Genomic DNA, 16,719 nt, shown 5'->3' with positions numbered 1-16,719 from the left:
TTGTGATCTCCCTATAAATGCTAATATGAATAAAGTGTTAGATGGCATATTGGCATGCCATGTTGGTATGTGTTTTAGGGGTTTGTCACCACAATACTTTTGATGTCACTTAGAATTTTCTCTCTTGAATTAAAAATCTTTAGAAATCCATATATACACACTACACTTGGGGTTCAGAATGGAACATGCTGTTGACAAGAAGGATGAGGATACCGTACAATTTCGTTCCATTCTAAGTAACATTATGTAAAGTTACTTTCTAAATGTGCAGTGGGAAGTACCCCCCCCCCCCCCCCCCCCTGCAAGTCTGAGTCACGAGTATGAAGCTAAATTAATAGCAGTGGCCCCCCTGTGTGGACCTCTAGCCCATATGTTTTATTAACTACAAGATGCTGGACCATTATGTGTTGCCCTTGTATTGTAGGAAATATCCCTTTATTTTTCTTTACATGTCTTTGGATGTCCGACGAATTTATATTGTCATGTCGCATCACCAATTAACCACAAGTGACAAAAAATCCATTAATAATGTAGACATTAAAATCAAGAAATACAAATAATACTAATCACATATTAATTAATTATCAACTCGATTTATTTATACTAATTGTTTAAAAAGGTGACGCAAAGTATAGCAATAATTAAACGCTTTTCCAGTTTTGGTAACAATGAGAACTGATTACTGGAAAATTCATGGACACTGCCAATGTAGTATGTACAAACCAACGGGGTGGGGTAAGTAGTAGCTCGCATCGGAAAATTGTAATTGGACACGTGATTCTAACCTAAGACCTCTTTTGAGGTAAATCAAATTTTTATCATTGGATAACCCCTAGTTAATCATAACTTTATTTGTATAGAAGAGTAATTTACCTACAATTAGCAAATCAGAACATTTGTAAACAAGTTATATTTATGAAATAGAAATAAAATACAACAAAAAAAAGGTCCGAAAGAGGAAAGCCTCGTCTTCCTTTTTGTACACAACGTTGGAGTCTAGACTTTATCCGGAGAGGGCTGTATTTCTTTTGTTACATTTTTTACCAGTTAGCATACAAAACCGAAAAATAAAAAAGAACGATAAAATTTAAACAGTTAAGATTTATTTATGAATCTTTATACTTTTATTGCATCTTGGATCTCAAGAAACTGGCATAATGATTGGTTTGTTTGGTTTCTTGATTCCAAATCTTGCCAATATCTTGTGCAACTCTAATGGCATCAAAAGATGCACCAGAAAGACCTCTTCCTGTGAACCCAACTGCATAAACTCCTGCTTTCCCTTTCCACCCCTCTGGAAACGGTCTTACGGGCATACCCTCCTTCGAAAACAGACCATCTTCCTGTTGAACACATATGTTTAGCTCAAGGGTAGAAATGGTATTTCATTTTCAAGATTTCTGTCATAAAGTTAGAGCCAGACTATCCACAACATTTTTTACGTATCGTACAAGGTTATAAGGCTTTTATGATATGTGATGAATGTCATACGGCCGTGTTAACATAAATAAGGTTTTATACGAGCTGTTATGTAAATTGTTTAAAATGGTTTGCAAAAGTTATACAACTCGTATAAAAAATTTCTGAAATTATTACAGTGGTTTATTATGCCAAAAGTTATATCCCCGTATAACAAGTAGGGCCGCAAGGTGTATCTTTAGCATTACTTTAAAGTTATTACCTTTAACCAAGAAGGAACATTGCTGCGGTACCCAGTTGCGAAAATGACTAAATCTATTTCAAGATTTGCCCCATTGACTAGCTCAACCCGACCCAATGAAAATTTCTTGATTCCTGGAACTATCTGAATCTTCCCGGATTTGATCTTTTGTAATGCACCAATATCAAGAACAGGTGTTTTCCCTTTGGTGTTCTTGAGATGTAAAGGACCCTTTGAAGGCCTCTTTATCCCATATCTTTCTAGGTTTCCAAGAATGCATCTTGCAAGAACAAGAAGTACCTTGTCAACCATCTTTAATGGCAGCCATTTCATCAACGCAGTCGCCAGTTCAAAAGTCGATTTCCCTCCAATCTCTCTTGGAAGTATATGAACCTGTTGATTATGATTAAGAAAACAAGTTTTAGAATAAACAAATTATTTGTTGATCATTAAAAGATTGTAAATAATATTAATGGAACTTATATTGTTTTTCAACATCTTGCTGATTTTGTCCTTGTTTTGTTTTAACTTAATGAAAGTTCGTTTTGCTGGTAAAAAGAAATAATAATAATAATGGAACTAACCGAGCTTCGAACAACCATGGACGGAAAGGCGTTGTGGTGGCAAAGATCAAGAGACACTTCCATGCCGGAGTTCCCACAGCCAATCACCAAGACTCGTTTACCTTCGAAGGCCTCACCGGACCGGTAATCACAAGCATGCATAACTGTTCCTTCAAACTTATCCAAGCCTTCAAATGCTGGGACAACCTTCTCAGCATTCTCTCCTGTTGCCACCACAAGCCACCTACATATATACTCAACTTCTCCATTACTAGTCACCGTCCGAACACGCCAAAGCCCACAACTCTCATCATACTTAGCCGATTGGACCGACTCATTGAACCTCGGGCTGATCTCAAACTTCTTGGCGTATGACTCAAGGTATTCTATAAACTGGTATTTTGTAGGGTATTCAGGGAAATTTGGCGGGAAAGGGAGGTAAGGTAGTTGACAAAATTGTTTGGGGAGATGTAGTTTGAGATGATCATAGGTGTTGTTTTGCCAGAGAGAAGCAATGCAGTCGGCGCGGTCTAGAATGACAAAGGGAACCCCTTGCTGGTGGAGACCTGCGCCGACTGCAAGACCAGACGGGCCAACCCCTACTATGACTGGCCCATTGACAAGCATGCAACGACGCAAGAACAACTCCTCGTGTTCAAGAGCTTGATATACCATTGTCTGGCAATGATGAAGATTATTGTTATAACAGGTACAATGCACTAAAGGAGAGTAGAAATTAAGATTGTGAATTGTGAGTGAGACAGGCAACTTCTATATTGGAAGAATGTGCAACACTTGTAGCTATGTGTTTCTAAGTATGGGAATAATAATCAAACTATTAGAGAGAGGAAAAGGAATGTGTGGAGGGGGTGAGAAGTGGATGGAGAGGTATAAATAGGGTGTGCATGTGATTGGGATTAGAAAATGATAGCAAAAGAAAAGATGTCCTTTTCTGAATGATGTGTATGTGATTCAACCTTTCTCATCTAAATCATGAGTTGTAACTCATGCAGTAAAAGGTGTACACGTTATTCCCACCTCTAGGCTTTTTTCTTGCTTTCTGTGGTACCTATGATAAGCTACTATTAGTTTATTAATTAAATAGTTCCTAATTATGAGAGTCGTATCTTTATCTTTCAATGTGCACATTTAAAGAATTCCAAAACCGGAATACAAGCCTAGAGGAGAGCAACGGGGCCATGAATATAGCGTACACTGATTTGGCAAACCCAAATCATATATAAAATGTGACCACACAACAATGAACCACCGGAAATTAAAGATTTTAAAGTATAGAAATGGTTTCTTGATTTTTAGCAAGTGATTTAACTTATGAAATGCTAGAAGAAATTGTAGCTAACAGGGATGAGCTCAATACCAGTAAAATGGAGATCGACAGGGCTGGCTCTGAAAATTCACGTGCCTCGGCCAAGCCGAAAAAAATATGCCCCTTAAACCTTAACATACTAAATAATGTAAACACATTTTTATATGCTGATTAAAATTATAGCAATTAACATAAAAATTAGAAATTCATGATATTATAATGAGTTTACGACACACTTAATAGATTAATAGCTAATTGAGGATTTGTGAAGCTCTCTAACATTTTTTTATAACAAATTGGTGAATTGGTGAATTAACTCTTAGCAGTTTATGCTCTCTAATGTTCTTTTCTTGATAACTTTCATCGCCAACCCGCTAAGTCTTTCTTGAGACATTTTGGGTCGAAAATAGGATTTCAATAATTATAATTTTGAAAAACTCATATTTTCATATGCTACCGTGACTGCTGGTCTTCGAAGTCGATTTTGCTATTATCGTGCCTATTCGTTTCTCCTAATGTATTTAACTTATATTGATTAATTAAAAGTACTTGGCATTTTTCAAATTTTAGCGGGCCTATAAGTCTTTGGTTAATTAAAAAAAATGGGGTTTAAAAGGTGTTTGAGTAATATAAAAATAATGATTATAAACATTCGGGTATTCTACATATATAACATCGAGAATTTTTAAAAATTTTGTGCGGCCGGTGGCCCGCTTTGCACACCCCAAGAGCCGGCCATGGTATCGGTACCGAAATCAAAAAAAATTTGGTAAAATACCGGTACTATACCGTGCTATACCAATTCCGAAACCTTAAAAAGTGGACACCGAATTAGTATCTAAAGTAACTGATATCATTTGTTCATGTCTAGTAGCTAACCAATCTTTAATTTTCAGTAATCCATTCTTTAAGGTGTTATAGTTAAATTACATCAATCTTTTTCATCTTCTTTACTAACTTCATCCTTCTCTTCATTCTTCTACTTTTGTCCGTCCACTTTCTTTGAATCGTCAAGGCACGATCCAACCAATATTTTTAAGTTGAAGGCTTTAATGAGGGTTTTGTTACGATTTTGAAATTTTTATTTTCCTTTTTACATTGGTTAAAAGATTTCATGCATGCATACCTAAAATATGTTTTAAATCCATCATTGCATACGTATCCTTACTTAAGAAAAAAATTCAACACCCATTACAATAACATATTCATTCCATCATCTTTACGTACAATAGTCTATCCACAATTTCGTTATAAAATTTCTTTGCTTCACACCTTTAAACCTTTTCTTTTGACATTGCCACATGCTTTCTGTACTAGCAAGGTTTAAACAATGAGGGTTCCAGATAATAAAAACGTATTCTCATATGTCTTTTATGTACACCTTAAGTTATTAAATATGCAACGCTATGCGTTATGACACACTCTCTATCATTTTGGATCATTCATCACATCAATATCATCTCACATTTTTCTCCATCATTAAACCTCACCACTCAACATATGTTATAGTATTCATTCTCCATCATTTTATTTATTTATATTATTTAACAAAATTAAAAAGCAATGAAAAAAAGAAGAAAAAAGTTGATTGGTTAGTGATGAGCATGAAGGTTGTTATGCGCGGATCATGTCACTAGTGACATGGGGGGTGCAGGGTGTGGTGTTCTATTAACCTCACGTGAGCCACATCAACATTACTAGTGAGCTAGAGTGACCAGTACTATTCAGCCTCAAGGGTAATTCGTGTGGAAGACATTCAATGACTTATGATATATAAAAAATGAGTTAGAAATATGTAATAGAAGAGTTTTATATCACAGTAAAGTATATTGTTAATCGTGACCCAAAGAAAGAACACAACAAAAGGATTTTATCTCCTATGTTATATATTCGAAAATCTTTCATTGTTATGTTTCATATTATTATAAACTTATTATTCAAGAAACAGTTTTTAAACTATTCTAAACCCTATTGATTTCTGATTCTGTTATCTCTATCATTATCTACTATATATAAAAGATAAGTTTGGTGCCGCTAAGTCATCATTGGGTCATTTGACGGCACCTAACTTGTCCATAGCATTTTGTGGGTTTTTTTTCTGATACCGTAACGAATATAACGGAAGTTGACCGAATGACGGTTTTTCCTTTTGTTTGTTTTATTTCCGATATTATAACGAACGTGACAAAACCGCCACTAATTCGCCATTGGGCCACTTGGCGGCACCTAACTTGTCCATAGCATTTTGTGGTTTTTATTTGTTCTGGTACCATAACGAACATAACGGAAGCTGACAGAATGACAATGTATTTTTCTTTTGTTTGTTTTAATTCCAATATCATAACGAACGTAACAAAACCGACCGAATTTCCATACACTCAACGTCTCAACGCCTACAACTGATAACGCTCTGTTTTACCAATCTCGAGTTTACAGACTGACACCAATCACACCACCCCATTGGTCCACTCAATTTATATATATTGTTCTCTTTTTTAGCTTTGGTTTCGTGACAAACGTAGCCGAAACCGACCGAATTCGTGTCCAGTTACCGCCTCAATGCCCGGGACCGACAACGCTTCGGTGTTACCACCGTCCGGTTTACCGACCAAACAAGCGTCGTTTTAAATAATTTATTCTTTTATATGTTAATTTGACGAGTATATTTTTTTGGACATTAAGGTTTACCAATGATATCTACCATAACGAACGTACACAATTCTAACTGAATTCGTATCAACTCACCGATGTAACGCTCGGGCTTTACCAACACTCGGGGTTCTACCGGCACCCAAGTTTCAATGTTTAGGTTTTTCCAATTTTTGTGGCACAACACGCCAGATGATTATCTAGCATAATATTAGTATGAATGTACTTAGCCACCAAAACCATCTTTTACTCCATATTCTTCTTTTTCTTCATTTTTTTAGTGTGTTTTCCTTTAAAGTTGTTCTCTATTATATTTTGATTAGTATCTATACCATCTTCGCATTATATTCTAGGTTGTATTGTGTTCATAAGTCGACGCATGTGGCTTTTACTCCCTTTTGTTTCGGTTTTCCACATATATGGCTTGTGTTGTCATTGATTGTTCTCACTAATTTTCTTGGTTGATTCCTTGCTTTCGCTATGAAGTATCCATAAAAACTAATACCCGAGTGTTGGTCACAAAGTAAACATTCAGATGGTTCACATACTATACACGTTACATTGTGTAGAAGACCCTAAACGTCAAGACCAGCAAGCCACATGATGATCTCTTAGGCACAAAAAACTAACTTTAGAAGGTCTCTAGGAGGTTATATATACTAGTGGCTTTATAGATTAAGTTGGAACACTTACACATAAAGATTCTTGCAAACAAGTCCACTTAAAGGATTCCGTTTGCAATTTCAACATATAGCTTGGCAGTTGATAGAACGGGATGTCTAGACAGAAAGATAAACCGATTAGTGTTTGGGGTAAACGTGTATGGATCATATATAATCGACACATAATGGCACGCTTAAAAATGAGTCTAAACAAGTTAAGATCGCTCAACCCGTTAAAGGAACACGAACACATGTAACTTATCGTGTTAAATAGGTTAAAAGGTCGACTTGGGTTATATTCATGACTCGTTTAGCAAAACAACACAATTTTGTGAGTAAGTAAATATACACTCCTCATATTTAATCATGTTAAATGTGCCTTGGCATGCCATTCATATTAATCATGTTAAATGTTTACAATCTCATGCTAACCTGCTTACAAGCTAATTTTTAGAAAATAACACCTTTTTTTTAAGTGTGCGGCGTTTTGTTTTAATAGCAGTGCTAAAGTGTCTTGTCAAACACACATCCATAATCTGCAACACAAAACATGCTGTTAACTCTATTTTCACATTAAGAAAGTTACAAATGTAAGAACATGTTGTTGACTACTTTAACCTAGTCACATTGATTCGTAGGATATCGTACGCTGATTTAGACAACTAATAAAAAGTTGTCTTGAGTGTTATATTTTTACATTCCTAATTCATATAAGAACTATAAAAGTTTGGCCAAAATATATTTAATTATTTTCTTATAGATAAGAAAAAGATAAATAAAAAAAGAAAAACAGTCAAAGAATTTAAGGCTTAACGAAAAAGTCAAGAAAAAAAAGCCTATGGTCACAAGACAAAACTAACACAAATCTTATAAACTTCCTTAAAAATTTATAACCTTAATTCGATATCTCCACAAAATCCAAGGGACATTATCGGGAAGGGGAGTTGTGTTTTGAAGAATGTATTTTACTATTTTGATGTGACTTTTACGAAATGTTTTAGGTAACAAAGTAATATGCATAACATTTTATTTGCTGATCTCATGTTTAAAGTATAGTGTGAAGGTTGATTTTAATATCCAAGATATTACATGGGTATAAAAGGTCTAGTTATTTTATTTTATTATTATTATTATTATTTGAATGATGAATTTCTTTAATTTTAGTTGTTTGTGAAACTTAAATCCAAGGCCTTCTACAATCTTTCATCCTATGATGTTTAAAAGATTTGTCTTTGTCAATGGACAATCAACCCATTGACCATTAACTTTATTTTAAGCTATTAATATATCCTTTATATTATTAGCAATTAAGTTTTATAAACTAAATTTTCTTATTATTTTATATTTCAGAATTCAATTTTATCATCGTTTAAAATAGTCAATATTCTTAGTACTGTATATTACAAGTATTCCATCTTGTAATATATATTGTATCGAGTATATTAATTCCTGTCTTACCAAAACTCTTTATTACTTGCATGTTTCGTTTTGGCCAAAGTATTTTGTATGCCAAACAAAAAGCCATAAAGGGATACCAATAATCCAAAGTTTGCATCTTGAGTTTGTGTTCAAATTCTCACAAACTTTAACGTCAGTTTCAGGCAAAATGAACTGCCATGTTGGAATCCCTGTAAAATTTCATTTTTAGACTCCATTTTCCAAAAGTTTTCATCTTGTAACACTTTTAAAAATACGAACTAATCTAATATATAAAGTAAAAAAAATGCAAGACTTGGAAAAAAAATAATAACTATTACATGCCCGAATAAAAATAAGGCAAATTGGAAATAAATAACCTCATATTTTATGTATGGCCGATAATAATATCATCATCATTATCATCGTACTCAGTATATCTCATCAATATCAAAGCTATGGTAGGTTCTGAGTAGGGTAAGATGTAGACAGTCTTTCCTCTACCCCATAGGGATAGAGAGGCTGCTTCCGGTGAGACCCCCGGTTCGACAGTAGTTTTGCATCAAGCCTTGGACATAAGGCACATAACACTCAACCATCGGGACACCGACTGATTGGTGCATGTACCCTTGTCTTCGGCTGTCAACGCCACCACATGATGCCTGATTAACCTTCCGCCACTTTTTACGTTATTTTCACGAGATTAGTAAAATAACGTCAAAATTAGTCCAATTTCACTTTCCCCACCCGAGGGTTCAAACATATATAGATTATATGCGTGCACCGCAAGCAGGGCGTTTCGATGGATCACCGATAATAATCTCACATTTAAAAATCACTACCAACGGTCTAGATGAATCGCCGTTTCGATATAAGTTTTAAATCTGTCGACTGGTATTCTTATTCCGATCAAAAACCCTAAAACATGATCGGTTTAAACTAGGAATTAAAAAACTTAACCGATGTTCATTAAAACAAAAATAGTTGAAAGGTTAAACCATTAGTAGTAATTTTTAAATATGAGATTATTATTGGTCAATACAATTATTTATTTCCAATTTACCTAAAAATAATAATGCAACCAAATAGAGCATCCAACTCATCAAACACAAAATATATGACACAAAATATACACCTGGCATTATTAACAACTAGTTGCCGCCTTACAATCGTGTGTATGGTGATGACTTTTGGTTGGATCAAATTATCATATAGGAGATTGATTTCTTTTGAAAACCACTTTAAGTTTTATAAACTCGAAAGATCTTAACGTAACAAATTTTTTTTTGAACTTTTTTTACACATCTGTAATACGTAAGTGTAAGTGAGGTACAAAAAATTACGGTATTTTTTTTACACACCGAATCGACATTTTACACATGTGTAACTAACGTTTAAACTTGTGTAATTATCAAAAATGCATATGTAACCAATCATTATTCACTCTCCTGCTTCATTTTTTAATTAAATTTAATCTCAGACACATATTTCATATCATTTAATTAAATGTGTTGTTAAAAATTGAGTTTTTAAAGTTCTTAAAAAACTCACCATAGTTCTCAAAATAACCCTCCCCATCATATATGTTCTAACTTTTGTCAATTAAAATTAATTGTGATTGAATATAATTGTACATGAATTATTCATTACAATGGAGTAAGTACATCAAACTAAAATTTCAAAACGAAGCAATTAATACATTACCACAGATTTCCTACAACTAGAAACAGTGTTTAAAGATGTATGATCCTCCTCAACTTTAGCTCATCAATCAAGTGTAAATCTATCTACTACAATAGTACTGAAATATGTAATAGATCATAAAACTCTCATAATTATATGGACTATGGTAAAACTAGTGATGAGGTAAGGTATGAAAACGACATCATCTATCTTAACAAAGTTGATTCTCAGTGGTTAGAAAACAACTTTAAGAACACCATTACATCGAACAAGTACTTCCAAATAATAATAACTAAAATATTGATACAAATGGGAACAACTGAGTCCTAATCTCACGGCTGCAAGTTTTTATTTAGCCTTTAGAGTCTCATCCTTTATAATTAAATAAGTTTCACAAGATAGCTCCAAATGGAAGTGGCAACGTTGCTAGTAATAATATTAATATATTACTAGAAATTCTGTAAGAGACGTGTCAACGAGCATGCACGATTCAAATTCTTTACCTTCAAATCATCAACCAATCCATTTGTTGCTTAATGTTTAATCTTACATGCAACCAAAAACACTGTGAAATATCTTTCTAGATATCCAGTCTCATAACTAGATAATCGGCGTAAATTAAGACCAAACCAACGAGCTGCCAAGGTTCTTGAACCCGGCCCATGCCACGATGCATGATGTTCACGAGGAAGGATATGCGGGAGTTTAAGTCCACGGGGTATGGCGGACAATGTTCGATAAACCGCACATGGAGAAGGTCATCTTGGAGTTGTATTCATATTGGAAAATGAAACCACACACCCCACTTCCTTCATTGCATCTCCTTATCACACTGCTGGCTCTTTTCGATCCTGCAGATTAACATTCTTCAATATTCTTTCTTGGGACCACCAGAAAACTAATATTTAATCTCACATATCCCTTGTTATTTGTAGCATGACATTCGTGGCACATCCATTCTTTAATCGAATATCGAGCTCACACACTCGTATTTAGAAAATAATAACATATAAGGCATTACCCAAGATACATATACTATGCATCAACATGATGATTAATTAGTAGGATGGCTTTAAATCCACAACATGGTGATTTGGGTTTGTTACTAACTAAAGTACTAAACTAATAAAACACTAATTACTTTTCTTAAGTTTTCTATGGTCACATACAATTAAAGAACTATTTTTCTTTAAATCATTTTTTTTATTTTACAATTACTCAAACCATCATTATTATATAATATAATTAACAAGTTTTGTGTTGCAAAGCCCTGATTGGGTCACTTTACGGCACCCTGCTGGTAGTGTGTGTGTGTGTATTTTGTTTTAGTATTGGTCGTAATGAATGTAATAAAAACCTAACCAATGTGAATTTTGTTTTTGTTATTTTTTTATTATTTTGTTTTAGTCACGATATTGTGCCGAATGCGATGGAAACCGATTGAATTCGTGTAGACTCACCGCATTTTATTTTAGTTTCAGTACCGTAACGAAAACCAACTGAATGCTGATTTTTGTTTTTTTAGTTCTGGTACCGTAACGAACATGACGAAATTTTACTTAATTCGTGTAGACTCAACCACCTCAACACCCGTGATCGATAACTGTCGGGTTTTACAAATGATCGAGTTTTATCGACCGACGCTACGCCATTGGTCCACCCCAGTTTTTATAATATTTTTGTTTTATTTTTGTCTTCGTTCCGATACAATAACACACGTAACTAAATCGAACGAATTTAGTTATACAATAACACAGGTTTTACCACACCTGTGTTTTACCGACCTGCACGGCTCAACGAGTCGAGAAAAACACTAGTTCAGTTATATTATTAAATTTTTTGTATTAATATAAATAATATATCTAATGGCTATGAAACTACACTTCTTAGGTTTTAGTTTCACTCATCGTTTTTCGTTATCACTTTTCGCTCACAAAAAACCAATGAAACGTTTCTCAATTTTTAAACCGCCACTATAAGTCGTTGAAGATCCCATCCCTCCACTGGTTGGAGACCCCATCCCTTCTCCAGCTGAAGATCAAATCTCTCCGCTTGTTGAAAATCCAACCATGCCATCAGAAGAGGAGTTAGCCGCGTGGGACAAAATGCTACACGAAGAAAACTATGTGCCAGATGATCCATTGGCAGTCGATGACAATGTTAGTTAAGACACACTAAATTGTTGGCAAAACCACGACCCATGGAAGGAAGAGCGTGATACAAACTCAAATACCTTGAATAAATTATGTTTCAATAATTTCTACCTGTACTATTAAATTAATAAGGTTTTTGGACATTAGCCCTCTTCTGTTGGTCAATCCTTATAAATTCCATATATAGTATGCACTATTAGAATTTATTGAAATTTAAATAATTCAAAACTAAAATGTATTATTAGAATTTGTTAGAAATTAAATATTTTCACCCATCAAAATTATTCTACAATAATAACTATGTTTGTTTAATTCATATAATAATATAACTACCTTTGACATTCATAAATTAGTAGTAAATGTATTTTGTGGCATTTGAAGTCAATTAAATCATTCTCTATCAAAAATTAAGCAACAAAAATGGCATGAAATTAAAAATAACAAATATATTTACGTTTTTAGTAAATTCACACAACCATAAACATTCAAATAATTACCAAAATGTAATTTCTGGATTCATTAGTCCACTGTGTGTTGTGAATCAAAAATAAATATTTAACTAATTAGTAAAAGCAATTTAGTAAAGAAATTTGTATATATTGTGTCACATCCCAACCTACAACGGAAATATCGGGGCGTGAGCTGATTGCCCACAACTCTGAATGTACTATCATGCAACATTGGACATTTTAATATCTATTAAGTTTATTCAATTAAAAACAAATATTCAAAACAAACATTCAAAGTCAAATAGTTCACCAAACATCATATATCAAAATGTAAAAGACTTGTTTATTTCTCTATCTTGAATCCTAAGTTCTCTTTCCAATCTTGACTTAACTTCACACCACACCACACGATAACCTGCATATGCGTTAAAAATAAAGTAGATTTGTCATCTCAAGATTGAGTGAGCAACACACCAGTTTTGATGTATATATATAATAGATAATAAATGCGCAACAAGGTTAAATGAGTTAAGCAATTCAGCCAATGAGTATATAAATGAGATGTCGAAAAGCACGAAGCTATTACGACTGTCGTATGATCATACTATTATGAAATTATGTAGGACATCTCCGAATGCGGTTCACGTAAAGCAAATAAGCACATAACAAGTAAGGTACAAATCGTTAAACACAAGTGACAGTAGTTGTAGTTTGAGTATATATAATAAAGAAATAATTATTAAATGCATATGTCCCCAAAACAATATAAAATGAGTTTTAAAACGAAGGAATGTGGTACTCACCTTAACAGATGAGCAAACGGGAATATATATGGTACAACGGTAAAGTATCGTCATGCTCGAAGTGTATTAAAGAACGAATCCTATGTAATAAAGATAGCCAAAGAATACAATAAATCAATAGATACATTAAAGAGATTAAGATTGATCGGGTGTTCTTGACGAAAACATTTATTGCTTTAATATATAATTAACTTTATTATTTTAAATATCATTTTTATTTATTAATGTTTTATCATTACTAATATGATTTTAATTATATATAATATATATAAATACTTAATTATATATTTATAAAACTCTATAGTTTATACAAAGAGATTTCAATCGTTAAATATATTTTTATTATTAATAAAGATTTCCTTTAAATAGTTATTGTAAATATTAGAGAATAAATAATGAATAATAATATCCATATAAATTATAGTCTTTTTATAAAATATTTGTAACATGCCTCAATATATAATTTAACAAGATTATATTAACTATATATATATATATATATATATATATATATATATTAGATTCAAACTATTTTTAAATATTAAAACCTTTATTCATTTTAGTTAACATACATACATACATACATAGATACATACATATATATATACAAACACACATATATACGGTGTTTAACCGAGGTTCAGAAAAAGACTAATAATTATGTTGGTTTTAACAATATACATTGTTTATGAGTTTATTATATTAATAATATAATTTTAATTATTAAATATGTTAATATAATTGCTTAAATAAATTATTAATAAAAAATCACTAAAAAATGGGTTGGCCGAGACTCGAACCCGCGCCAGTGGCCGGCTGAACAAAGGATACACACACAATCCACAACCAAATCAACTGATCTAGGATGATCAGTTGGTAAAAATCATATAGAAAGATATATAACCAAACAGTAACAGAACCAGATTATACTTATGAACCCTAAATAAATCCATCAATCAACCCGTTCATTAATCGATCAATTAATGTTAGGGCTATTAAATATTAGGTCAAGACGAACAGGAAACAATATTCAATTACCTCTTAGGTTGTAGTATGACAGGTCAATTAAACGAATTGTGGCCGGCGACGACAGTTGATGAACGGAACAGTAAGTGATAATGATTGTTTAATTAAATAGAGGGCTAAGAACGACTAGGGTTAGGTGATGATTATTGCAAGATTACTTGAGTTTATATAATCGTTTATACGTATAATGAGTTAGGGTTAGGTTCGGCTAAGCGTATTATGAGTTGCAGATCTTGATTTAATTCATTTAACATAATAGAAGTGTCGGTTTGGCCACAAATGGTATGTATAACACATACAATGATTTAATTTTCATGATGGATGCGTTAATTGAGGTCCAAGATATCAAAATCGTAACCGGGTCTAATAATAGGCGAACGGGTTAACGGGTTTGACAACTGGATTGGTGTATTATAGTTTATAAAGTTGCAGTTTAGTCCCTATGATTTGAGTGTGGAAACATAAAGGGGTAAAAGTAGGGTTTTTTGGGTGGTTTTTGTAAGGCCGCGCTCCCGATGCCATACTTTAGCGTTGGATTTACACATAAACACAATTCTAAATATTATAGTTAATTAAAACTTTCGCGGAATATATAAAACTTTAACATTCATTGCAAAACATTCATAACTTGTCTTTAAACACAACTTAAAACTTGTCTTTTAGTTCAAACATTAACAACAAGTCTTCAGATACCAGCTTCTTTATTCATCTGCCATGTGTCCCCCTTCAAGCCAGCTGTCTCATTCTACTCACCTGCATCCATACTAAAATTCAGCTACGCTGAGTGAGTTCTAGTTAATCAGGAAACACACAATACATTCACGTATTTATATATACGTATCTGTTGATACATATTAAATACTTAGCCCGTTATCTTTCTTTCATTCGTACATACATACTTTCTTTATGTCTTTCATACTTTCGTACATTCATAATACATACATAACTATCTTTACCATCTCAGATATTTTTAGTGTCTGGTCCCTTCCTTCTCTATCTTAGATATTATTAGGGTTTGGTCTCTTCCTTCTCTATCTTAGATATTATTAGAATCTGGTCCCTTCCTTTTCTATCTCAGATATTATTAGGGTCTGGTCCCTACCTTCTCTATCTAATCAACCATTCCTACGCTTCTTCATACATACATTCTATTATATAGGTTCATATATATTCTTACTCATTCATACAACATTCATGCATCTTATATAAGACACACCCTTCCTGGCGATACGCGCAATATCCGAAGATCGTTCACGTACCGGAAAGCATACATTTATAATATTCATACTTACTATCACATCAACCATCATAGCATACACTTACCATTTAAGGTAAGTGTATTAACAATCACAATGAGTATGCACACAACACCGAAAACATAACAAGGAAATGGGGCTAGAAACTCACCTGAGTTCTGTTACGTTCACCGTTAATGGTTATTCCTTTCTTTAGTTGTGCACGAATAAATGTATAACAATTACATTGAGTATGCACACAACACCGAAAACATAACAAGGAAATGGGGCTAGAAACTAGCTTGAGTTCTGTTACGTTCACCGTTAATGGTTATTCCTTTCTTTAGCTGTGCACGAATAAGTGTATAACAATTACACGTATCAATTAACTATCACTACCCATATCGTGTTTCTAGTTTAATTATAACCCTTAATGAACGGGGATCCGGGGGCAGTGCCCCTGACAACGGGGTTCTAGGGGCAGCAACCCCTAGTAGGGTTCAAGGGGCAGAGCCCCTGGCTGGGGTTAAGCTGCCAAGTCAGCTTGGAAAAAATTTATTTTCATTAACTGCTCTTAACAAAATTTCCATTAGAAAAATGTTTTATTATTAACTCATTAACCATTTAAGGCATCTTTCATCAATTAATAAAGTTCAAGGGCTTCCATGTAATTAAACCATTTATTCTAAGTCCAGGTACCTTTATGTCATTCTTTCAATCTTACTTAACGAATGGACCCCTATAAAAATGGACTCTTATAAAGAATTGACCTTTATGACGAATTAACCTTTATGACGAATTGACCTTTATAACGAATTGGTCCTTAATAGAGAATTGACCTTCATAACGAACGGACTCATTCGTTTGGTCTGGCTAACGAATGAACTCTATAACGAATGAGGTTCATTCGTCCCTCATTTAACGAATGGCCTTAACGAATGTGCATAAGGAATTAAGGCTTATTCGTTACTTTTCCTTAGCGAATAGGCATAACGAATTAAGGCTCATTCGTTAATCTTCCGTAACGAATTAGGGTTAGGTCAGAGAATGTCAGAAAGATTCTCTGACATGCTTAACCTCGTGCGCCGCCTTG

General features: G+C 33.5%; 1 protein-coding gene across 1 annotated transcript in view; it reads right to left on the bottom strand.

The window, feature by feature from the left end:
* Positions 1–1,124: 1,124 nt before the first annotated feature.
* LOC143543846 (putative indole-3-pyruvate monooxygenase YUCCA7) overlaps positions 1,125–16,719 on the bottom strand; it is an 81,847-nt gene continuing 66,252 nt past the window's right edge. Inside the window, exons 8-10 of the mRNA XM_077036078.1 lie at positions 2,245–2,994; positions 1,682–2,053; positions 1,125–1,343 (exon numbers count right to left, since the gene is read on the bottom strand). Coding sequence (XP_076892193.1) covers positions 1,125–1,343; positions 1,682–2,053; positions 2,245–2,994 — 1,341 coding nt within the window. The remainder of the gene's footprint in view (positions 1,344–1,681; positions 2,054–2,244; positions 2,995–16,719) is intronic.

Source organism: Bidens hawaiensis, unplaced genomic scaffold, assembly GCF_021521415.1.
Source record: "Bidens hawaiensis isolate Kalapana, Puna unplaced genomic scaffold, B.hawaiensis_p1.1 tig00000888_1, whole genome shotgun sequence".
Classification (NCBI taxonomy): Eukaryota; Viridiplantae; Streptophyta; class Magnoliopsida; order Asterales; family Asteraceae; genus Bidens; species Bidens hawaiensis.
This window is presented reverse-complemented; position numbering and strand designations above follow the sequence as displayed.